Below are 26681 nucleotides of genomic sequence, written 5' to 3'. Positions count from 1 at the left end.
GTTTGTTTCATTTGCAGTTTGTTTGTTTCATTTGCAGCTCGTTTGTTTCACTTGCAGTTTGTTTGTTTAATTTGCAGCGTGTTTGTTTCATTTGCAGTTCGTTTGTTTCATTTGCACTTCGTTTGTTTCATTTGCAGCTTGTTTGTTTAATTTGCAGTTTGTTTGTTTCATTTGCAACTCCTTTGTTTCATTTGCAGTTTGTTTGTTTCATTTGCAGTTCGTTTGTTTCATTTGCATCTCGTTTGTTTCATTTGCAGTTTGTTTGTTTCATTTGCAATGCCTTTGTTTCATTTGCAGTTTGTTTGTTTCATTTGCAGTTTGTTTGTTTCATTTGCATCTCGTTTGTTTCACTTGCAGTTTGTTTGTTTAATTTGCAGCGTGTTTGTTTCATTTGCAGTTCGTTTGTTTCATTTGCACTTCGTTTGTTTCATTTGCAGCTTGTTTGTTTAATTTGCAGTTTGTTTGTTTCATCTGCAGCTCGTTTGTTTCATTTGCAGTTTGTTTGTTTCATTTGCAGCTCGTTTGTTTCATTTGCAGTTCGTTTCTTTCATTTGCAGTTCGCTTGTTACATTTGCAATTTGTTTGTTTCATTTGCAGTTCGTTTGTTTCATTTGCAGCTCGTTTGTTTCATTTGCAGTTTGTTTGTTTAATTTGCAGCGTGTTTGTTTCATTTGCAGTTCGTTTGTTTCATTTGCAGTTCGTTTGTTTCATTTGCAGCTCGTTTGTTTAATTTGCAGTTTGTTTGTTTCATTTGCAATGCCTTTGTTTCATTTGCAGTTTGTTTGTTTCATTTGCAGTTCGTTTGTTTCATTTGCATCTCGTTTGTTTCATTTGCAGTTTGTTTGTTTCATTTGCAATGCCTTTGTTTCATTTGCAGTTTGTTTGTTTCATTTGCATTTTGTTTGTTTCATTTGCATCTCGTTTGTTTCATTTGCAGTTCGTTTGTTTCATTTGCAGCGTGTTTGTTTCATTTGCAGTTCGTTTGTTTCATTTGCAGTTTGTTTGTTTCATTTGCAGTTTGTTTGTTTCATTTGCAGTTGGTTTGTTTCATTTGCAGCTCGTTTGTTTTTGCAGCTCGTTTGTTTCATTTGTAGCTCGTTTGTTTCATTTGCAGTTGGTTTGTTTCATTTGCAGTTCGTTTGCAGCGTGTCAGCCGCTGCATTTGTTGAGGATACCTTTGAATGTGCAGCTTTTCTCTACATAGTTCCAGCTGTTACTAAGTCTATGCACCTACCCGTCAGAAGAAGTAAGTGCGCCCTCTAGTGGATGCATTGCTTAATGTCCATGCCAACATAAAGGTCGTGTGAGCATATGACGGTTATATCGTTTAATTCGTACGTAATATTATTTTATAAATATAAAGGAAGCAGAAATAAATCTCAAACTTCCAGAAAATGTGCAGAAATGCAGAGGAATGGACGAGCGGGCGGCCCAGGTTCAAGTCCAACTTGTGGATCCTTTCCTGCATGTAATTCCCCACTCTCTCTCTCTCTCTCTCTCCCTGGCTCTATCCACTGTCCTATCCAATAAAGGCATAAAAGTCTTTAATGAAGTCAGAGCACGAGCAGAAAGCTGCGTCTGGATCTGACGTAGAGCCTGAAGAATATTTCTACACATAGAACCCAGGCTCAGACGCAGCTTCATGATCATATTCCTCACTGCACATTAGCATTTATAAAACCTGCTGACTTCTCTGGTGTTTTTGGCACGTGGCCAGAATAAATGTTAGTGACTCAGTGATCATCGTCCTGATGTCACTTCTTTTTATGTCTTGAATTAGCAGCATGAGACCAACAGGGCATCTTCACTTATTACAGCAAAATAGTGCGTGACACCTTAATTACACGCTCTCCCCTCCTCTCTCTCTCCCCTCCTCCCCTCTCTCTCTCTCCCCCCTCCTCCTCTCTCTCGCTCTCTCTCCCCTCCTCCTTTCTCTCTCTCCCCTCCTCCTCTCTCTCTCTCTCTCCCCTCCTCCTCCTCTCTCTCCCCCCTCCTCCTCTCTCTCTCCTCCTCCTCTCTCTCTCTCCCCCCTCCTCCTCTCTCTCTCTCTCTCCTCCTTTCTCTCTCCCCTCCTCCTTTCTCTCTCTCTCCCCTCCTCTCTCTCTCCCCTCCTCCTTTCTCTCTCTCTCCCCTCCTCCTCTCTCTCTCCCCCTCCTCTCTCTCTCTCCCCTCCTCTCTCTCTCTCCTCCTCCTCTCTCTCTCTCTCCTCCTCCTCTCTCTCTCTCCCCTCCTCTCTCTCTCTCCCCCCTCCTCCTCCTCTCTCTCTCCCCTCCTCTCTCTCTCTTTCTCTCTCCCCGCCTCTCTCTCTCTTTCTCTCTCCCCTCCTCCTCTCTCTCTCTTTCTCTCCCCCTCCCCCTCCTCTCTCTCTCTCCTCCTCTCTCTCTTTCCCCTCCTCTCTCTCTCCCCTCCTCCTCCTCTCTTTCTCTCTCCCATCCTCTCTCTCCCCTCCCCCTCCTCTCTCTCTCTCCTCCTCCTCTCTCTCTCTCTCCGCTCCTCTCTCTCCCCTCCTCCTCTCTCTCTCTCCTCCTCCTCTCTCTCTATCTCTCTCTCCCCTCCTCCTCCTCTCTCTCTCTCCCCCCTCCTCCTCTCTCTCTCTCCCCTCCTCCTCCTCTCTCTCTCTCCCCCCTCCTCCTCTCTCTCTCTCCCTCCCCCCTCCTCCTCCTCTCTCTCTCCTCCCTCCTCTCTCTCTCCCCTCCTCTCTCTCCCCCCCTCCTCCTCATCTCTCTCTCTGTCTCTCTCTCTCCCCTCCTCCTCTCTGTCTGTCTCTCTCTCTGTCTCTCTCTCTCTCTCTCTCTCTCTCTCTCTCTCTCCCCTCCTCCTCTCTCTCTCCTCCCTCCCTGCTGTTGAGAGCAGTTGTCATGGTGGGTTGTGGGTCTGGATGATATTCATGTTTTGTTTCTTCTCTCAGCCGATGGTGACGTAGTCGCGCGCCTCACCGAGCCGGTCTGTGTGACTTTTAAAAAAAAGAAAATGGGGGGCGGATTCCACACCTCTACCGAGTGTTGGTGATAATACTGCGAGGAGTGTCATCTGTCATCTGAAGCTCCGGGAGCGGGCTGACATCAGAGGAGGAGAGTCTTCATCCTGACGGTCCAGCAGAGTCCAGCAGAGTCCAGCTCCGACACCGGCACGCAGCTGACACGGTGTGTAGTAAGAACAGCAAAGCGTCGTTTGTTCAGGGAGGACAGCCGAGGAAGAGGAGCATCTCCGCGGTTCTTTTCTAGAAGAAGAGCGACATCACAGATTTGCTGCGCATAGAGAGAGAGGGGGGGAGGACAGCGCTGATTCACGGCTTGCAGGAGGACGGGCTCACTGGATCCATCTCCTATCTTAAAATACCGAGCCCCCCTCCAACGCCCCCTTCCTCCCCCTCCTCCTCCTCCTCCCTCGTCACTGACAGCTTTGCGACCCGGTCAATCCGTCAGACAGGGAGGATCCGGGGAGGAGGGCGCCGAGGCACGAGAGGACGAGAGGACGAGAGGCGATCACCTCTGGACGGTTTGATCCAATCGCCGATACCGAGCAGGCTGGGGACCTGCCTCTCTACATGAGGACGACACAGGGGCTTCACCGGGGGGGTTTAGTCCGAGGAGGACGTTTGGCTCAACAGATCCAAACAGCGGGATTATAATAAGACTGTTTCGGGAGAACGTTGAGAAAGGGGGCGGACAGGAAATCTATCGCAGTGTGACCGTTCACTCCCCGGAATACAAAATCCAGGTAGGTTTCATGATGCATGATGCATGATGCAAACTGTCTGCTCATCTGTGTGCTCACACCTTCAGATACAAACAGAAGCTTTCCACTGAGATTCTAGTAACAGCTGTGGATGCGTTTGAACATCACGCAGCTGCAGAAACAGAGAGCTGCTCCGGTTTGGAGCCTCACGGTGCAGCGCGCTCACATGGATCGTGATACCGTCTAATGGGTGTGGAGTCTGTCAACGCAAGTATCTGATACCGGTTGTTACTGCCAGCCGAGCACATCCTGCTCCTGATTGGCTGAACACCTGGACAGTTTTTTTTTCACATAAGGACAGAAACACGCGGATGTGTTACTTCAGGACATTTTGGACACGAGTGTTTCCTGAGGTCAGTCACGTGCATTAGTTTGAGCACGGAGGCCTTACGCAGCCTGTAAGTCACCGTGCAGGGCCCACGGGTGCTCCAGCAGGGATTCCCCCCTCAGGTACCCGGCTCTGAAGGCCTCCTGATGATTAATCAGCAACAGCTGAGGCTCTGTGTGTCTGCTGAGTCCATGTTTACGTGCATCTCAAATAGCCTCCTTAAACCAGAGCCTCTTCCCAAAATAGGGAAGGAGAAAGAGATCTGTGAGCAGAGCTGCTGCTCTCTACTCTCTACTCTCTACTCTCTGCTCTCTACTCTCTGCTCTCTACTCACATATCTCTACTCTCTACTTTCTACTCACAGATCTCTACTCTCTACTCTCTACTCTCTGATCTCTACTCTCTACTCACTGATCTCTGCTCTCTACTCTACTCACAGATCTCTACTCTCTACTCTCTGATCTCTACTCTCTACTCACTGATCTCTGCTATCTACTCTCTACTCACAGATCTCTACTCTCTGATCTCTACTCTCTACTCACTGATCTCTACTCTCTACTCTGCTCTCTACTCACAGATCTCTACTCTCTACTCTCTGATCTCTACTCTCTACTCACTGATCTCTACTCTCTACTCTCTGATCTCTACTCTCTACTCACTGATCTCTACTCTCTACTCTGCTCTCTACTCACAGATCTCTACTCTCTACTCTCTACTCACAGATCTCTACTCTCTGATCTCTACTCTCTACTCACTGATCTCTACTCTCTACTCTGCTCTCTACTCACAGATCTCTACTCTACTCTCTACTCACAGATCTCTACTCTCTACTCTCTGCTCTCTGCTGTCTACTCTCTGCTCTCTACTCTCTACTCTCTACTCATAGATCTATACTCTCTACTCTCTACTCACAGATCTCTACTCTCTGATCTCTACTCTCTACTCACAGATCTCTACTCTCTACTCTACTCACAGATCTCTACTCTCTACTCACAGATCTCTACTCTCTGATCTCTACTCTCTGCTCACAGATCTCTACTCTCTGATCTCTACTCTCTACTCACAGATCTCTACTCTCTGATCTCTACTCTCTGCTCACAGATCTCTACTCTCTACTCTCTACTCACAGATTTCTACTCTCTAGTCTCTACTCACAGATCTCTACTCTCTGATCTCTACTCTCTGCTCACAGATCTCTACTCTCTACTCTCTACTCTCTACTCACAGATCTCTACTCTCTACTCTCTACTCACAGATCTCTACTCTCTGATCTCTACTCTCTACTCACAGATCTCTACTCTCTAGTCTCTGCTCTCTACTCTCTACTCTCTACTCACAGATCTCTACTCTCTACTCTCTACTCACAGATCTCTACTCTCTACTCACAGATCTCTACTCTCTACTCTCTACTCACAAATCTCTACTCTCTACTCTCTGATCTCTACTCTCTACTCACAGATCTCTACTCTCTACTCTCTGCTCTCTACTCTCTACTCACAGATCTCTACTCTCTACTCTCTACTCTCTACTCACTGATCTCTACTCTCTACTCAGATCTCTACTATCTACTCTCTGATCTCTTCTCTCTACTCACTGATCTCTGCTCTCTACTCTCTACTCACAGATCTATACTCTCTACTCTGCTCTCTACTCTCTACTCACAGATCTCTACTCTCTACTCTCTGATCTCTACTCTCTACTCACTGATCTCTGCTATCTACTCTCTACTCTCTACTCACAGATCTCTACTCTCTGATCTCTACTCTCTACTCACTGATCTCTGCTCTCTGCTCTCTACTCACAGATCTCTACTCTCTACTCTGCTCTCTACTCACAGATCTCTACTCTCTACTCACAGATCTCTACTCTCTAGTCTCTGCTCTCTACTCTCTACTCACAGATCTCTACTCTCTACTCACAGATCTCTACTCTCTACTCTCTACTCACAGATCTCTACTCTCTACTCTCTACTCACAGATCTCTACTCTGTGATCTCTACTCTCTGCTCACAGATCTCTACTCTCTACTCTCTACTCACAGATCTCTACTCTCTGATCTCTACTCTCTACTCACAGATCTCTACTCTCTAGTCTCTGCTCTCTACTCTCTACTCTCTACTCACAGATCTCTACTCTCTACTCTCTACTCACAGATCTCTACTCTCTACTCACAGATCTCTACTCTCTACTCACAAATCTCTACTCTCTACTCTCTGATCTCTACTCTCTACTCACAGATCTCTACTCTCTACTCTCTGCTCTCTACTCTCTACTCACAGATCTCTACTCTCTACTCTCTACTCTCTACTCACTGATCTCTACTCTCTACTCAGATCTCTACTATCTACTCTCTGATCTCTTCTCTCTACTCACTGATCTCTGCTCTCTACTCTCTACTCACAGATCTATACTCTCTACTCTGCTCTCTACTCTCTACTCACAGATCTCTACTCTCTACTCTCTGATCTCTACTCTCTACTCACTGATCTCTGCTATCTACTCTCTACTCTCTACTCACAGATCTCTACTCTCTGATCTCTACTCTCTACTCACTGATCTCTGCTCTCTGCTCTCTACTCACAGATCTCTACTCTCTACTCTGCTCTCTACTCACAGATCTCTACTCTCTACTCACAGATCTCTACTCTCTAGTCTCTGCTCTCTACTCTCTACTCACAGATCTCTACTCTCTACTCACAGATCTCTACTCTCTACTCTCTACTCACAGATCTCTACTCTCTACTCTCTACTCACAGATCTCTACTCTGTGATCTCTACTCTCTGCTCACAGATCTCTACTCTCTACTCTCTACTCACAGATCTCTACTCTACTCTCTACTCACAGATCTCTACTCTATACTCTCTGATCTCTACTCTCTACTCACAGATCTCTACTCTCTGATCTCTACTCTCTACTCACTGATCTCTGCTCTCTACTCACAGATCTCTACTCTGCTCTCTACTCTCTACTCACAGATCTCTACTCTCTACTCTGCTCTCTACTCTCTACTCTCTACTCACAGATCTCTACTCTCTACTCTCTGCTCTCTGCTCTCTACTCTCTACTCACAGATCTCTACTCTCTACTCTCTACTCACAGATCTCTACTCTGATCTCTACTCTCTGCTCACAGATCTCTACTCTCTACTCTCTGCTCTCTACTCTCTACTCACAGATCTCTACTCTCTACTCACAGATCTCTACTCTCTACTCTACTCTCTACTCACAAATCTCTACTCTCTACTCTCTGATCTCTACTCTCTACTCACAGATCTCTACTCTCTGCTCTCTACTCTCTACTCACAGATCTCTACTCTCTACTCTCTACTCACTGATCTCTGCTCTCTACTCTCTACTCACAGATCTCTACTCTCTACTCTCTGATCTCTACTCTCTACTCACTGATCTCTGCTATCTACTCTCTACTCTCTACTCACAGATCTCTACTCTCTGATCTCTACTCACTGATCTCTACTCTCTACTCTCTACTCACAGATCTCTACTCTCTACTCTGCTCTCTACTCTACTCTCTACTCACAGATCTCTACTCTCTACTCTCTGCTCTCTGCTCTCTACTCTCTACTCACAGATCTCTACTCTCTACTCTCTGCTCTCTGCTCTCTGCTCTCTACTCACAGATCTCTACTCTCTACTCTCTGCTCTCTACTCTCTACTCACAGATCTCTACTCTCTACTCTCTACTCTCTACTCACAGATCTCTACTCTCTACTCACAGATCTCTACTCTCTGATCTCTACTCTCTGCTCACAGATCTCTACTCTCTACTCACAGATCTCTACTCTCTGATCTCTACTCTCTACTCAGATCTCTACTCTCTACTCTCTGCTCTCTACTCTCTATTCTCTACTCACATATCTCTACTCTCTACTCTCTACTCACAGATCTCTACTCTCTACTCACAGATCTCTACTCTCTACTCACAGATCTCTACTCTCTACTCTCTGCTCTCTACTCTCTACTCTCTACTCACAGATCTCTACTCTCTACTCTCTACTCACAGATCTCTACTCTCTACTCTCTACTCACAGATCTCTACTCTCTGCTCTCTACTCTCTACTCTCTACTCACAGATCTCTACTCTCTACTCTCTACTCACAGATCTCTACTCTCTGCTCTCTACTCTCGGCTCTCTGCTCTCTGCTCTGTACTCTCTGCTCTCTGCTCTCTACTCTCTACTCTCTACTCACAGATCTCTACTCTCTACTCACAGATCTCTACTCTCTACTCTCTGCTCTCTGCTCTCTACTCTCTGCTCTCTACTCTCTACTCTCTACTCACAGATCTCTACTCTCTACTCTCTACTCACAGAGCTATACTCTCTGATCTCTACTCTCTGATTTCTACTCACAGATCTCTGATCTCTACACACAGATCTCTACTCTCTACTCTCTACTCACAGATCTCTACTCTCTGATCTCTACTCATAGATCTCTACTCTCTACTCTCTACTCACAGATCTCTACTCTGCTCTCTACTCTCTGACCTCTACTCACATATCTCTACTCTCTACTCTCTGATCTCTACTCACAGATCTCTGCTCTCTGCTCTCTACTCTCTGATCTCTGCTCCCTACTCTCTGCTCTCTACTCACAGATCTCTACTCTCTGATCTCTGCTCTCTACTCTCTGCTCACAGATCTCTACTCTCTGCTCTCTGCTCACAGATATCTACTCTCTGATCTCTGCTCTCTGCTGTCACCTCTCTACTCTCTGCTCTCTGCTCTCTACTCTCTGCTCTCTACTCTCTACTCTCTGCTCTCTGCTCTCTACTCTACTCTCTACTCTCTGATCTCTACTCACAGATCTCTACTCTCTGATCTCTACTCACAGATCTCTACTCTCTGATCTCTACTCACAGATCTCTACTCTGCTCTCTGATCGCTACTCACAGATCTCTACTCTCTGATCTCTACTCACAGATCTCTACTCTCTGATCTCTACTCACAGATCTCTACTCTCTGATCTCTACTCACAGATCTCTACTCTGCTCTCTGATCTCTACTCACAGATCTCTACTCTCTGATCTCTACTCACAGATCTCTACTCTCTGCTCTCTACTCACAGATCTCTACTCTCTGATCTCTACTCACAGATCTCTACTCTCTACTCTCTACTCACATATGTCTACTCTCTACTCACAGATCTCTACTCTCTGCTCTGTACTCTCTACTCACAGATCTCTACTCTCTGATCTCTACTCATATATCTCTACTCTCTGATCTCTACTCACAGATCTCTGATCTCTACTCACAGATCTCTACTCACGGATCTCTACTCTCTACTCTCTGCTCTCTACTCTGATCTCTACTCACAGATCTCTACTCTCTACTCTCTGATCTCTACTCACGGATCTCTACTCTCTACTCACAGATCTCTACTCTCTACTCACAGATCTCTACTCTGATCTCTACTCAGATCTCTACTCTCTGATCTCTACTCACAGATCTCTGATCTCTACTCACAGATCTCTACTCTCTGCTCTCTATTCACAGATCTCTACTCTCTACTCACAGATCTCTACTCTCTGATCTCTGCTTTCTACTCTCTACTCACAGATCTCTACTCTCTGCTCTCTGCTCTCTACTCTCTACTCTCTACTCTCTGCTCTCTGATCTCTGCTCTCTGATCTCTACTCTCTGCTCTCTACTCTCTACTCACAGATCTCTACTCTCTGATCTCTGCTCTCTATTCTCTACTCTCTACTCACAGATCTCTACTCTCTGCTCTCTGCTCTCTACTCTCTACTCTATACTCTCTGATCTCTGCTCTCTGCTCTCTGCTCTCTACTCTGCTCTCTACTCTCTACTCTCTGCTCTCTACCATGCTCTCTACTCTCTACTCTCTACTCTCTGCTCTCTACTCTCTACTCTCTGCTCTCTACTCTGCTCTCTACTCTGCTCTCTACTCTCTACTCTCTGCTCTCTACTCTCTGCTCTCTACTCACAGATCTCTACTCTCTACTCACAGATCTCTACTCTCTGATCTCTGCTCTCTACTCTCTACTCTCTACTCACAGATCTCTACTCTGCTCTCTACTCACAGATCTCTACTCTCTACTCTCTACTCACAGATCTCTACTCTCTACTCTCTACTCTCTGCTCTCTGATCTCTACTCACAGATTTCTACTCTCTACTCACAGATTTCTACTCTCTACTCACAGATCTCTACTCTCTGATCTCTACTCACAGATCTCTACTCTCTACTCTCTTATCTCTACTCACAGATCTCTACTCTCTACTCTCTACTCACAGAGCTATACTCTCTGATCTCTACTCACAGATCTCTACTCTCTGATTTCTACTCACAGATCTCTGATCTCTACTCACAGATCTCTACTCTCTACTCTCTACTCACAGATCTCTACTCTCTGCTCTCTACTATCTACTCACAGATCTATACTCTCTGATCTCTACTCATAGATCTCTACTCTCTACTCTCTACTCACAGATCTCTACTCTGCTCTCTACTCTCTGATCTCTACTCACAGATCTCTACTCTCTACTCTCTGATCTCTACTCACAGATCTCTGCTCTCTGCTCTCTACTCTCTGATCTCTGCTCCCTACTCTCTGCTCTCTACTCACAGATCTCTACTCTCTGATCTCTGCTCTCTACTCTCTGCTCACAGATCTCTACTCTCTGCTCTCTGCTCACAGATATCTACTCTCTGATCTCTGCTCTCTGCTGTCACCTCTCTACTCTCTGCTCTCTGCTCTCTACTCTCTGCTCTCTACTCTCTACTCTCTGCTCTCTGCTCTCTACTCTACTCTCTACTCTCTGATCTCTACTCACAGATCTCTACTCTCTGATCTCTACTCACAGATCTCTACTCTCTGATCTCTACTCACAGATCTCTACTCTCTACTCTCTTATCTCTACTCACAGATCTCTACTCTCTACTCTCTACTCACAGAGCTATACTCTCTGATCTCTACTCACAGATCTCTACTCTCTGATTTCTACTCACAGATCTCTGATCTCTACTCACAGATCTCTACTCTCTACTCTCTACTCACAGATCTCTACTCTCTGCTCTCTACTATCTACTCACAGATCTATACTCTCTGATCTCTACTCATAGATCTCTACTCTCTACTCTCTACTCACAGATCTCTACTCTGCTCTCTACTCTCTGATCTCTACTCACAGATCTCTACTCTCTACTCTCTGATCTCTACTCACAGATCTCTGCTCTCTGCTCTCTACTCTCTGATCTCTGCTCCCTACTCTCTGCTCTCTACTCACAGATCTCTACTCTCTGATCTCTGCTCTCTACTCTCTGCTCACAGATCTCTACTCTCTACTCTCTACTCACAGATCTCTACTCTCTGCTCTCTACTCTCGGCTCTCTGCTCTCTGCTCTGTACTCTCTGCTCTCTGCTCTCTACTCTCTACTCTCTACTCACAGATCTCTACTCTCTACTCACAGATCTCTACTCTCTACTCTCTGCTCTCTGCTCTCTACTCTCTGCTCTCTACTCTCTACTCTCTACTCACAGATCTCTACTCTCTACTCTCTACTCACAGAGCTATACTCTCTGATCTCTACTCTCTGATTTCTACTCACAGATCTCTGATCTCTACACACAGATCTCTACTCTCTACTCTCTACTCACAGATCTCTACTCTCTGATCTCTACTCATAGATCTCTACTCTCTACTCTCTACTCTCTACTCACAGATCTCTACTCTGCTCTCTACTCTCTGATCTCTACTCACATATCTCTACTCTCTACTCTCTGATCTCTACTCACAGATCTCTGCTCTCTGCTCTCTACTCTCTGATCTCTGCTCCCTACTCTCTGCTCTCTACTCACAGATCTCTACTCTCTGATCTCTGCTCTCTACTCTCTGCTCACAGATCTCTACTCTCTGCTCTCTGCTCACAGATATCTACTCTCTGATCTCTGCTCTCTGCTGTCACCTCTCTATTCTCTGCTCTCTGCTCTCTACTCTCTGCTCTCTACTCTCTACTCTCTGCTCTCTGCTCTCTACTCTACTCTCTACTCTCTGATCTCTACTCACAGATCTCTACTCTCTGATCTCTACTCACAGATCTCTACTCTCTGATCTCTACTCACAGATCTCTACTCTGCTCTCTGATCGCTACTCACAGATCTCTACTCTCTGATCTCTACTCACAGATCTCTACTCTCTGATCTCTACTCACAGATCTCTACTCTCTGATCTCTACTCACAGATCTCTACTCTGCTCTCTGATCTCTACTCACAGATCTCTACTCTCTGATCTCTACTCACAGATCTCTACTCTCTGCTCTCTACTCACAGATCTCTACTCTCTGATCTCTACTCACAGATCTCTACTCTCTACTCTCTACTCACATATGTCTACTCTCTACTCACAGATCTCTACTCTCTGCTCTGTACTCTCTACTCACAGATCTCTACTCTCTGATCTCTACTCATATATCTCTACTCTCTGATCTCTACTCACAGATCTCTGATCTCTACTCACAGACCTCTACTCACGGATCTCTACTCTCTACTCTCTGCTCTCTACTCTGATCTCTACTCACAGATCTCTACTCTCTACTCTCTGATCTCTACTCACGGATCTCTACTCTCTACTCACAGATCTCTACTCTCTGATCTCTGCTTTCTACTCTCTACTCACAGATCTCTGATCTCTGCTCTCTGATCTCTACTCTCTGCTCTCTACTCTCTACTCACAGATCTCTACTCTCTGATCTCTGCTCTCTATTCTCTACTCTCTACTCACAGATCTCTACTCTCTGCTCTCTGCTCTCTACTCTCTACTCTATACTCTCTGATCTCTGCTCTCTGCTCTCTGCTCTCTACTCTGCTCTCTACTCTCTACTCTCTGCTCTCTACCATGCTCTCTACTCTCTACTCTCTACTCTCTGCTCTCTACTCTCTACTCTCTGCTCTCTACTCTGCTCTCTACTCTGCTCTCTACTCTCTACTCTCTGCTCTCTACTCTCTGCTCTCTACTCACAGATCTCTACTCTCTACTCACAGATCTCTACTCTCTGATCTCTGCTCTCTACTCTCTACTCTCTACTCACAGATCTCTACTCTGCTCTCTACTCACAGATCTCTACTCTCTACTCTCTACTCACAGATCTCTACTCTCTACTCTCTACTCTCTGCTCTCTGATCTCTACTCACAGATTTCTACTCTCTACTCACAGATTTCTACTCTCTACTCACAGATCTCTACTCTCTGATCTCTACTCACAGATCTCTACTCTCTACTCTCTGATCTCTACTCACAGATCTCTACTCTCTACTCTCTACTCACAGAGCTATACTCTCTGATCTCTACTCACAGATCTCTACTCTCTGATTTCTACTCACAGATCTCTGATCTCTACTCACAGATCTCTACTCTCTACTCTCTACTCACAGATCTCTACTCTCTGCTCTCTACTATCTACTCACAGATCTATACTCTCTGATCTCTACTCATAGATCTCTACTCTCTACTCTCTACTCACAGATCTCTACTCTGCTCTCTACTCTCTGATCTCTACTCACAGATCTCTACTCTCTACTCTCTGATCTCTACTCACAGATCTCTGCTCTCTGCTCTCTACTCTCTGATCTCTGCTCCCTACTCTCTGCTCTCTACTCACAGATCTCTACTCTCTGATCTCTGCTCTCTACTCTCTGCTCACAGATCTCTACTCTCTGCTCTCTGCTCACAGATATCTACTCTCTGATCTCTGCTCTCTGCTGTCTGCTCTCTACTCTCTGCTCTCTGCTCTCTACTCTCTGCTCTCTACTCTCTACACTCTGCTCTCTGCTCTCTACTCTACTCTCTGATCTCTACTCACAGATCTCTACTCTCTGATCTCTACTCACAGATCTCTACTCTCTATTCTCTGATCTCTACTCACAGATCTCTACTATCTGATCTCTACTCACAGATCTCTACTCTCTGCTCTCTGATCTCTACTCACAGATCTCTACTCTCTGATCTCTACTCACAGATCTCTACTCTCTGCTCTCTGATCTCTACTCACAGATCTCTACTCTCTGATCTCTACTCACAGATGTCTACTCTCTGATCTCTACTCACAGATCTCTACTCTCTGATCTCTACTCACAGATCTCTACTCTCTGCTCTCTGATCTCTACTCACAGATCTCTACTCTCTGATCTCTACTGACAGATCTCTACTCTCTACTCTCTGATCTGCTCACAGATCTCTACTCTCTACTCTCTACTCACAGACCTCTACTCTCTGATCTCTACTCACAGATCTCTACTATCTACTCTCTGATCTCTACTCACATATGTCTACTCTCTACTCTCTACTCACAGATCTCTACTCTCTGCTCTCTACTCTCTACTCACAGATCTCTACTCTCTGATCTCTACTCATATATCTCTACTCTCTGATCTCTACTCACAGATCTCTGATCTCTACTCACAGATCTCTACTCTCTACTCTACTCACAGATCTCTACTCTCTACTCTCTGATCTCTACTCACATATCTCTACTCTCTGATCTCTACTCACGGATCTCTACTCTCTACTCACAGATCTCTACTCTCTACTCACAGATCTCTACTCTCTGATCTCTACTCAGATCTCTACTCTCTGATCTCTACTCACAGATCTCTGATCTCTACTCACAGATCTCTACTCTCTGCTCTCTATTCACAGATCTCTACTCTCTACTCACAGGTCTCTACTCTCTGATCTCTGCTCTCTACTCTCTACTCACAGATCTCTACTCTCTGCTCTCTGCTCTCTACTCTCTACTCTCTGCTCTCTGATCTATGCTCTCTGATCTCTACTCTCTGCTCTCTACTCTCTACTCACAGATCTCTACTCTCTGATCTCTGCTCTCTATTCTCTACTCTCTACTCACAGATCTCTACTCTCTGCTCTCTGCTCTCTACTCTCTACTCTATACTCTCTGATCTCTGCTCTCTGCTCTCTGCTCTCTACTCTGCTCTCTACTCTCTACTCTCTGCTCTCTACTCTGCTCTCTACTCTCTACTCTCTACTCTCTACTCACAGATCTCTACTCTCTGATCTCTACTCATATATCTCTACTCTCTGATCTCTACTCACAGATCTCTGATCTCTACTCTACTCACAGATCTCTACTCTCTACTCTCTGATCTCTACTCACAGATCTCTACTCTCTACTCTCTGATCTCTACTCACGGATCTCTACTCTCTACTCACAGATCTCTACTCTCTACTCACAGATCTCTACTCTCTGATCTCTACTCAGATCTCTACTCTCTGATCTCTACTCACAGATCTCTACTCTCTGCTCTCTATTCACAGATCTCTACTCTCTACTCACAGATCTCTACTCTCTGATCTCTGCTCTCTACTCTCTACTCACAGATCTCTACTCTCTGCTCTCTGCTCTCTACTCTCTACTCTCTACTCTCTGCTCTCTGATCTCTGCTCTCTGATCTCTACTCTCTGCTCTCTACTCTCTACTCACAGATCTCTACTCTCTGATCTCTGCTCTCTATTCTCTACTCTCTACTCACAGATCTCTACTCTCTGCTCTCTGCTCTCTACTCTCTACTCTCTACTCTATACTCTCTGATCTCTGCTCTCTGCTCTCTGCTCTCTACTCTGCTCTCTACTCTCTACTCTCTGCTCTCTACTCTGCTCTCTACTCTCTACTCTCTACTCTCTGCTCTCTGCTCTCTACTCTCTACTCTCTGCTCTCTACTCTGCTCTCTACTCTCTACTCTCTGCTCTCTACTCTCTGCTCTCTGCTCTCTACTCTCTACTCACAGATCTCTACTCTCTACTCACAGATCTCTACTCTCTGATCACTGCTCTCTACTCTCTACTCTCTACTCACAGATCTCTACTCTGCTCTCTACTCACAGATCTCTACTCTCTACTCACAGATCTCTACTCTCTACTCTCTGCTCTCTGATCTCTACTCACAGATTTCTACTCTCTACTCACAGATTTCTACTCTCTACTCTCTGATCTCTACTCACAGATCTCTACTTTCTACTCTACTCACAGATCTCTACTCTCTACTCACAGATCTCTACTCTCTACTCACAGAGCTATACTCTCTGATCTGTACTCACAGATCTCTACTCTCTGATTTCTACTCACAGATCACTGATCTCTACTCACAGATCTCTACTCTGTACTCTACTCACAGATCTGTACTCTCTGCTCTCTACTCTCTACTCACAGATCTATACTCTCTGATCTCTACTCATAGATCTCTACTCTCTACTCTCTACTCTCTACTCACAGATCTCTACTCTGCTCTCTACTCTCTGATCTCTACTCACAGATCTCTACTCTCTACTCTCTGATCTCTACTCACAGATCTCTGCTCTCTGCTCTCTACTCTCTGATCTCTGCTCCCTACTCTCTGCTCTCTACTCACAGATCTCTACTCTCTGATCTCTGCTCTCTACTCTCTGCTCACAGATCTCTACTCTCTGCTCTCTGCTCACAGATATCTACTCTCTGATCTCTGCTCTCTGCTGTCTGCTCTCTACTCTCTGATCTCTACTCACGGATCTCTACTCTCTACTCACAGATCTCTACTCTCTACTCACAGATCTCTACTCTCTGATCTCTACTCAGATCTCTACTCTCTGATCTCTACTCACAGATCTCTACTCTCTGCTCTCTATTCACAGATCTCTACTCTCTACTCACAGATCTCTACTCTCTGATCTCTGCTCTCTACTCTCTACTCACAGATCTCTACTCTCTGCTCTCTGCTCTCTACTCTCTACTCTCTACTCTCTGCTCTCTGATCTCTGCTCTCTGATCTCTACTCTCTGCTCTCTACTCTCTACTCACAGATCTCTACTCTCTGATCTCTGCTCTCTATTCTCTACTCTCTACTCACAGATCTCTACTCTCTGCTCTCTGCTCTCTACTCTCTACTCTCTACTCTATACTCTCTGATCTCTGCTCTCTGCTCTCTGCTCTCTACTCTGCTCTCTACTCTCTACTCTCTGCTCTCTACTCTGCTCTCTACTCTCTACTCTCTACTCTCTGCTCTCTACTCTCTACTCTCTGCTCTCTACTCTGCTCTCTACTCTCTACTCTCTGCTCTCTACTCTCTGCTCTCTGCTCTCTACTCTCTACTCACAGATCTCTACTCTCTACTCACAGATCTCTACTCTCTGATCACTGCTCTCTACTCTCTACTCTCTACTCACAGATCTCTACTCTGCTCTCTACTCACAGATCTCTACTCTCTACTCACAGATCTCTACTCTCTACTCTCTACTCTCTGCTCTCTGATCTCTACTCACAGATTTCTACTCTCTACTCACAGATTTCTACTCTCTACTCTCTGATCTCTACTCACAGATCTCTACTTTCTACTCTACTCACAGATCTCTACTCTCTACTCACAGATCTCTACTCTCTACTCACAGAGCTATACTCTCTGATCTGTACTCACAGATCTCTACTCTCTGATTTCTACTCACAGATCTCTGATCTCTACTCACAGATCTCTACTCTGTACTCTACTCACAGATCTCTACTCTCTGCTCTCTACTCTCTACTCACAGATCTATACTCTCTGATCTCTACTCATAGATCTCTACTCTCTACTCTCTACTCACAGATCTCTACTCTGCTCTCTACTCTCTGATCTCTACTCACAGATCTCTACTCTCTACTCTCTGATCTCTACTCACAGATCTCTGCTCTCTGCTCTCTACTCTCTGATCTCTGCTCCCTACTCTCTGCTCTCTACTCACAGATCTCTACTCTCTGATCTCTGCTCTCTACTCTCTGCTCACAGATCTCTACTCTCTGCTCTCTGCTCACAGATATCTACTCTCTGATCTCTGCTCTCTGCTGTCTGCTCTCTACTCTCTGCTCTCTGCTCTCTACTCTCTGCTCTCTACTCTCTGCTCTCTGCTCTCTACTCTACTCTCTACTCTCTACTCTCTGATCTCTACTCACAGATCTCTACTCTCTGATCTCTACTCACAGATCTCTACTCTCTACTCTCTGATCTCTACTCACAGATCTCTACTATCTGATCTCTACTCACAGATCTCTACTCTCTGCTCTCTGATCTCTACTCACAGATCTCTACTCTCTGATCTCTACTCACAGATCTCTACTCTCTGCTCTCTGATCTCTACTCACAGATCTCTACTCTCTGATCTCTACTCACAGATCTCTACTCTCTGCTCTCTGATCTCTACTCACAGATCTCTACTCTCTGATCTCTACTCACAGATCTCTACTCTCTACTCTCTGATCTCTACTCACAGATCTCTACTCTCTGCTCTCTACTCACATATGTCTACTCTCTACTCTACTCACAGATCTCTACTCTCTGCTCTCTACTCTCTACTCACAGATCTCTACTCTCTGATCTCTACTCACATATCTCTACTCTCTGATCTCTACTCACAGATCTCTGATCTCTACTCACAGATCTCTACTCTCTACTCTACTCACAGATCTCTACTCTCTACTCTCTGATCTCTACTCACAGATCTCTACTCTCTACTCTCTGATCTCTACTCACAGATCTCTACTCTCTACTCACAGATCTCTACTCTCTGATCTCTACTCACAGATCTCTACTCTCTACTCTCTTCTCTCTACTCTCTACTCTACTCACAGATCTCTACTCTCTGATCTCTACTCACAGATCTCTACTCTCTACTCTCTGATCTCTACTCACAGATCTCTACTCTCTGCTCTCTACTCACATATCTCTACTCTCTACTCACAGATCTCTACTCTCTGCTCTCTGCTCTCTACTCTCTACTCACAGATCTCTACTCTCTGATCTCTACTCACATATCTCTACTCTCTGATCTCTACTCACAGATCTCTGATCTCTACTCACAGATCTCTACTCTCTACTCTACTCACAGATCTCTACTCTCTACTCTCTGATCTCTACTCACAGATCTCTACTCTCTACTCTCTGATCTCTACTCACAGATCTCTACTCTCTACTCTCTGATCTCTACTCAGATCTCTACTCTCTGATCTCTACTCACAGATCTCTGATCTCTACTCACAGATCTCTACTCTCTGCTCTCTATTCACAGATCTCTACTCTCTGATCTCTACTCACGTATCTCTACTCTCTACTCACAGATCTCTACTCTGCTCTCTACTCTCTGATCTCTACTCACAGATCTCTACTCTACTCTCTACTCTCTGATCTCTATTCTCTGCTCTCTGCTCTCTACTCTACTCTCTACTCTCTACTCTCTGATCTCTGCTCTCTGCTCTCTACTCTCTTCTCTCTACTCTCTGCTCTCTACTGTACTCTACTCTCTACTCTCTACTCTCTGCTCTCTACTCTCTGATCTCTACTCTCTGATCTCTACTCTCTGCTCTCTACTCTCTACTCTCTGATCTCTACTCTCTGCTCTCTACTCTACTCTCTACTCTCTGATCTCTATTCTCTGCTCTCTGCTCTACTCTCTACTCTCTGATCTCTACTCTCTGCTCTCTACTCTACTCTCTACTCTCTGATCTCTACTCTCTGCTCTCTACTCTACTCTCTGATCTCTACTCTCTGCTCTCTACTCTACTCTCTACTCTCTGATCTCTATTCTCTGCTCTCTGCTCTCTACTCTACTCTCTACTCTCTGATCTCTATTCTCTGCTCTCTGCTCTCTACTCTCTGCTCTCTACTCTCTGCTCTGGACTGAGTGTCTGCAGCAGTCCGGGGTAAAGAGGAGCATGTAGATGTACCATCCAGAGGAACACTGAGTGTCTCATGTTGATCCATAAACTGCTCTAAAAGATATCACAGATATGTCCCAAAGTCAGATTTCACCAAGAGAGTAATCAATTAAGACCCAATCAATCGATCACTGAATCATTGATCATACAACGCTGCGCTCTGAGCTCCTCCTCATCGCCCGCTGGTCTGAACACTTTAACTTCTGAGTTTTTGCACATTAAGAAATTAACTGAACAATTACCGTAAAACTTCTATTAGCTCGAGCTGTTATTGAATGCTTTGGTCTTTTTGTGACTAATCGTGCAAAATGAAAAGTTCAGTTCTTACAGTGTGGAGATGAGACGACTCAGCACGCCACACAGGTTTATTAACCATCATCCAGAGTCTCGACAGAACATGTCATCTCGTGTGGTTTTTTTAATTAAGAGGAAACAAACATGATGCTCATGCTAAAGGTGGCTAGCTGTTAGCATTCAAACATTTTGTTCCAGCTCCTCGTCAGTTGGTTTCATCTAACTTTATGCTTCGCGTTTGCTGTGGTTGCCATGGTTACATCAGTTGTGCTTCCTGCTTCGGTCAGCTTGCTTTTCCTGCTTCGGTCAGCTTGCTTCCTGATTGGCTATCGTTCCCCTCAAATGACAATCCACAGGCCTGATGGTCTGGGGGGGGGGGGGGGGGGGGAATCATGTCTGATGGTCGGGGGGGGGGGGGGGGGGGGGGGAATCAGGCCTGATGGTCTGGAGGGGGGGGGGGGGGGGGGTCAGCTGTCACCTTCCTGTCCAACAGGAAGTAGACCAACTCCACGTCCACAGGTAAAAGACAACACAAGGTTCACCCTCGTTTTAGAACGAGCTTTATCCACTTGCTGTTTCGCAGGTCGCCATGGCAACAGCAGGTCCGCCTGTTTGATGTGAACGAGAGAAATACCTGCTGACCTCCAGCTGACGGGGGACGCTGATGTAGCTGTTAGCTAGCTCGTGTTTGTTGGTGGTGCTGAGGAACGTGTGTGTGTGTGTGTGTGTGTGTGTGTGTGTGTGTGTGTGTGTGTCTGTGTGTGTGTGTGTGTGTGTGTGTGTGTGTGTGTGTGTGTGTGTATGTGTGTGTGTATGTGTGTGTGTGTGTGTGTGTGTGTGTGTGTGTATGTGTGTGTCTCTGTGTGTGTGTGTGTGTGTGTGTGTGTGATATTTATCTATTTTTTCACGACTATAAATGAGAAAGAAAAGACTAAAACCAGGTTCTGCTTTTATTATAAATAAATCAAACTGGATTTCTCTTTTGGGGTGAAAGCTCTAAACCTGTCTAAAGTTCACGATGCAGTTTCAGGTTACATTTTTATTATTATTATTATTTTTATTATTATTATTATTATTATTATTATTGATCCGCCATTAGCGCCCGACGTCTCTTCACAGCTTCCTCTGCATCGCTCAACAGAAAGTCTCCTGCTGTGAGGTCAACGTGTATGAAGATCTCAGGGTCAGGCTGCCTGAATGTGTGAAAACGTCTTTTTCTTTCCCATCAGTAAAACAGATCATCAGATTAAAATCAGTGATCTGTGTGTTTGTGTTTATCTCTGCTGGCTCACGTCCACCTGAACCTCTCTGCTGATTCAGATATTTGAAGTTCCTCCTCATCACTTTTTCTGCTCTGCACTCCAACATGTCTGCTGCATCCTTCATCATAACGTTTCATCGTTTTCCTTCATGTTCTTGAAGTTATGATCCCTGAAAAGACGACATATTAACGCCATCAGTGATGCAATTACTCGTACCTATGAAGCATTAAATTGAGAATATTATGAATCATCTTCCTCAGAATAGATGAATCTGTTAATGTGTGAGTTTCTCTGCACACTGAAGGTGTGTGTTCAGGTTTAACAGTAAAGCTCGTTTCTCTGTGTCTCCAAACCGGCCACAGTTCAGTCTGGATTAAAGAGAATCCACAAACACCGGCTCACTGGAGTTCTTTTAGAAGTCCTTCAATGCAGAGCAACGTAATAAGAAATCTGCATTACACGGCATCACATCTGCCTTTTAATGGAGGCTTTTATCTAAAGTGCCCGAAAGAGCCACGAGTGAGCTGTGCACACATCTGAGTGCAGGCGAGCCCGGAGGTATCAAACCTCCAACCACCAGTCAGAACACAAGAAACCACTTTCAGGTGCAAAACGTGGAACGACTCAAACTAAATTTAGATCAACAAAAGTAAAAACGAGACGTGATCCTCGAGGTGCATCCAGGACGCTGTGAGTCCTTTAAACTCTGCAAGGACTGAACGTGTGTGTCAGAGGCCTGGAGGTGTGGACGGCAGCAGAGAGGGGACAAATGTCATACAGGTGTTGGGTCATTTCCTCCAGAAACACTTTTTAAGATTCTGGTGTAAATTGTCTTTAGGTCCTGACAGAAATTAATAACTCATGTTCTCTGAAAAAGGAACAAAGAAAATCCATCATCTGTATCAGTTTGTAAGTCTGTAAAAACTTCAACCTTAGTCTGCCACGAGGTACCAATCTGATGAACCAATCAGACGCCTCCCGGTCTCCCTGCTCGCTCTCTACCTCTTGCGTGCTCTAGCTCACACTCAGAGCTCGTCACCGATGACTTTAGGAGTTTATACTGTGAGTTTACTGACCGCTGAATGAGACATGAGACGACGTAGTTTCTACACAATGACAGAGATGAGCTGAGGTCCACTTCTGGAGGGATGGCGCTCTGTGAGGGGGCGTGGCTTTAGAGGCAGCACCGAGGGGAGGGTGTGCAGACGGAGCACTGAGGGAATGCTACTTTCAAAATCATGCTAGTTTTAGAAAATTACCAACCCTGCCTTTAATTCTGTAAGTTTAAGAGTTAAAGCAGCGTCCGTCCTAAAATTCATTCAGCAGACACTTTTATCCAAAGTGCTGACAGGAAGTGACCAGAGGTGCTGACAGGAAGTGACCAGAGGTGCTGACAGGAAGTGACCAGAGGCAGAGCACTACATCGACGGCTGTTCTTGAGAGCTCTCGTCAGTATAGAATCCGTCTTCAAACCGTTCGTCCTCTCCGTACTCTCTCCTCCTCACGCTCTCTTTACTCCGGCTGCAGCTGTTAGCATCAACAGAACTGTCGAGTCGTGTTTCTTAATAACTGCAGACGTCCGTTCGGATGATTCTCCGGACTTCTTCTCGTCCTTCCTGTGATGCTGCTCTCTCAGTGTGTGATGAATGTGGACGGCACATCTGTACTCTTTGTTTTCACTTTGACTCCCCTCTGCTCTCTCTCTCTTTTTTTGTATTTTTTTTGCCAGTTTGACATTTTGGACAGTGCTTAGTTTGGTTGCATTGCACGCCTGCTGAGCTAGCGGTTTGGTTCAGAGCCGGGTATTACCCCGGAGGTTTCACACCATCACGCTCAAGTCCACATTATCAGACACACGCCACCACATCGAAACCTGGAAATAAACTTTATGACAGGAAATGTGAATTTATTAAACTAATGTCAGTGATCACACGGTGAGCTAAAGGAACTCTGAAAGTGTGGTTAATGTTTAGCAGGCACACAATCCACATTAATCAGGTCCTCAGCCTTTATTTAGCCATCATTGGAGTCGCCCTCTAGTGGCCATTAGTGAGAAAACAGGTTAAAGGGATTGGCTTCGCTTTAGGTTACGTCTTCTATACAGGCCTACGGGGCAGGTCCTACACTCTGTGACTTTCTGGATTGGGGTTTCTGATCGGGTCGTATCGAGCTGTAGAGTCACTTTGTATCACAGGAATGTATCAGAGGCATCATCACCGAAGTGTAGGACGACCCACTCAGTAAACTGAGCTGAGTTTCAGCATTTTTCATTTTCAGACCTAATCAGAGGCAGAAATATCTGACTGTAGATGTTTTAACTAACTCGTATTGCCCTTTTTGATCGCTTTGTTGCTGATGACTTCTGACAGATTCTGATGAATGGTTCTTTTTGTGATTCCTGTATTTATGTGTTTTATGTCTGAAACCCTGTAATTGTGCTGCTGCCTGTCTTGGCCAGGACGCTCTTGTAGAAGAGATTTTTAATCTCAATGAGACCTTTTCCTGGTTAAATAAAAAAAAACATATTCAATGAGTAGTGATGCATTAATCTGTATGGGTAAAAAATGAATTCCACCATGTTGGTTGTATTTAACCACAGTTATCTGTGTCTGAATGTTGTTTGTATCATGTGAGAGTAAACTCATAATGTTTTAACATCCCTGTAATCCCTGTGGTTTCCTCCTCTTGTCCTCAGGTGGTGGGTGGAGAAACGGCACAGCTCAGTGCTGGATCCCAGAGGGACTATCAGTGTGGTAAGGACCCTTGAGACGAAGGAGGGTGCATGGAGGGTTCAAGGCCTGTAAACCCGGGGTCGTCAACCGGCCTCTGGTTGGGGCTGGTCTCTGTGACTGTAGCCTTCCTTTGTACAGAGGCCCGGACCACCCCGAGCCCTCTGCTGACCCCCAGCAATGCCACCTGTGAGGGGAACTCAAAGTGCAGACCCGGGATTATCCTTCCCATCTGGTACCCCGAGGACCCCTCCATGGGGGACAAGATCGCGCGGGTCATCGTTTACTTTGTGGCCATGATCTACATGTTCCTGGGAGTGTCCATCATTGCCGACCGCTTCATGGCGGCGATCGAGGTCATCACGTCCCAGGAGAAGGAAATTATCATCAAAAGGCCCAATGGGGAAACGACCACCACCACAATCCGGGTTTGGAATGAGACGGTGTCGAACCTCACCCTCATGGCCTTGGGCTCGTCCGCCCCTGAGATCATGCTCTCTGTAATCGAGGTTTGTGGACATGGGTTTGAAGCCGGCGAGCTCGGGCCGGCAACGATTGTTGGCAGCGCAGCCTTCAACATGTTTGTCATCATCGGCATCTGTGTGTCGGTCATTCCCCAAGGAGAGGTACGCAAAGTCAAACACCTCAGAGTGTTCTTTGTCACGGCGGGCTGGAGCATCTTTGCATACATCTGGCTCTACATGATCCTGGCTGTGTTCTCTCCAAACGAGGTCCAGGTGTGGGAGGGTCTGCTCACCCTGGCCTTCTTCCCCATATGTGTGATCTTAGCCTGGATCGCAGACAGACGACTGCTCTTCTACAAGTTCATGCACAAGAAGTACCGCACCGATAAGCACCGGGGGGTCATCATCGAGACGGAGACCGAGCGCACCAAGGGCATCGAGATGGACGGCAAGATGGTCAACTCTCACTTCATGGACGGCGGCGGCGCGGCCAGCAATCTCATCGGCTTGATCGAGACCAAAGAAGTGGACGAGTCCCGACGGGACATGATCCGCATCCTGAAGGACCTCAAGCAGAAGCATCCGGAGAAAGAGTTGGATCAGCTGGTCGAGATGGCCAACTACTACGCTCTGTCGCATCAGCAGAAGAGCCGCGCCTTCTACCGCATCCAGGCCACTCGCATGATGACGGGCGCTGGGAACATCCTGAAGAAGCACGTCGCGGAGCAGGCGAAGAAGAGCACCAGCGTGCAGGAGGTGCACGTCGAGGAGCCCGAGGAGTACGTGTCTCGGATTGCGTTCGAGCCTGCCGTCTACCAGTGCCTGGAGAACTGCGGCGCCGCCATTCTGACCATCACCAGGAAGGGCGGGGACATCAACAAGACGATCTATGTGGATTACAAGACGGAGGACGGCTCGGCCAACGCTGGGGCGGACTACGAGTTCTCAGAGGGGACGGTGGTCTTCAAACCCGGAGAGATGTTCAAGGAAATCAGCATCGGCATCATTGACGACGACATCTTTGAAGAAGACGAGCACTTCTTCGTCAGGGTCAGTAACCTCCGCATCCTGGAGACCGAGGACGAGGTGCTTTCTGCCAACAGTCTCCCCTACCCGAAGGCCATGCTGGGCTTCCCCACCGTCGCCACCGTCACCATCCTGGACGACGATCACTCGGGGATCTTCACCTTTGAGAGCGGCGCGGCTCACATCAGTGAGAGCATCGGCGTTATGGAAGTGAAAGTGATAAGGACTTCTGGAGCGAGGGGGACGGTCATCGTGCCTTATCACACCGTGGAAGGACTCGCCAAAGGAGGAGGAGAGGACTTTGAGGACACCTACGGGGAACTGGAGTTCAAGAACGACGAGACCTGGTAAGACAGCAACACTTTACTTTGAATGCTTGTTGGTGGTTGATTTGATATTTGTGTTGCCTTTTTCAAAATCCACAAAGATTATTGAAGTTCAGTTTCATATTTTCTGTTTTCCTTCTGTCGATTTGTGCTTCAGAAAAGTGAAAAGCTGTTTGATGCTGATAAACAGGATGTGATTGTTTAGCTTAGCGTCTCAGTCTGTGAATACTTTTTGTTGAGGAAATTACTAAGAACTTGACTTCACACAATAAGACTCAGTAGACTCAGATGGCTTATGTTGATGAAAGTTTATACAAGAATACTCAGAGCAGAGATGGAGTAGCAAGCACACGTCTGATGCTGTGTCCCTGCTATCCCAATTCTCCCAAACTCTTCGACAGACTTTGAATATATAGAAAATACATTATTGACGTCAGAGTCACACTGACCTAAACTAATCTGTGATAACAATTTGGAACAGACACTAAGTCTTCCAAACATGCAGATATAAAGGGGAAGACTCTCGACACACTAAGCTGTCCTTGGTTTCTAGTTTCTATCAAGTCTGACTGACATCAGAGAACAGTGAATAAACATAATGATGTTTGTACACTTAAATCTTAATACACAGGTACAGAAATTCCACCACACTTTTGATACAGAGATGATGTCCATGGTGCCTCCTGACAAGTTAAATCAGAACAAACTTTGATTAGCTTTTCAGGAACTTTCAATGGTCTGCAAATTTTAATCGCTATTTTCTCTTAAAGCGAGATTAGACAGAGTTAGGGGCGTAGTAGTTACCCA

At 45.8% G+C, this 26681-nt stretch overlaps 1 protein-coding gene across 1 annotated transcript; it reads left to right on the top strand.

Annotated features, from left to right (window-relative positions):
* The first annotated feature begins 3255 nt into the window (after positions 1-3255).
* On the top strand, positions 3256-26369 carry LOC132960304 (sodium/calcium exchanger 3-like). The gene is made up of 2 exons (XM_061033185.1): positions 3256-3720; positions 24025-26369. Exon 2 carries the CDS (start codon positions 24112-24114, stop codon positions 25897-25899), a length of 1788 nt encoding a protein of 595 aa, XP_060889168.1. The 5' UTR covers positions 3256-3720; positions 24025-24111; the 3' UTR covers positions 25900-26369.
* The last annotated feature ends 312 nt before the right edge of the window (positions 26370-26681 follow it).

This window comes from Labrus mixtus, unplaced genomic scaffold (genome assembly GCF_963584025.1).
Source record: "Labrus mixtus unplaced genomic scaffold, fLabMix1.1 SCAFFOLD_128, whole genome shotgun sequence".
Lineage (NCBI taxonomy): Eukaryota > Metazoa > Chordata > Actinopteri > Labriformes > Labridae > Labrus > Labrus mixtus.
Note: the sequence above shows the minus strand (reverse complement) of the source record. Positions and strands in the feature narration are given on the sequence as shown.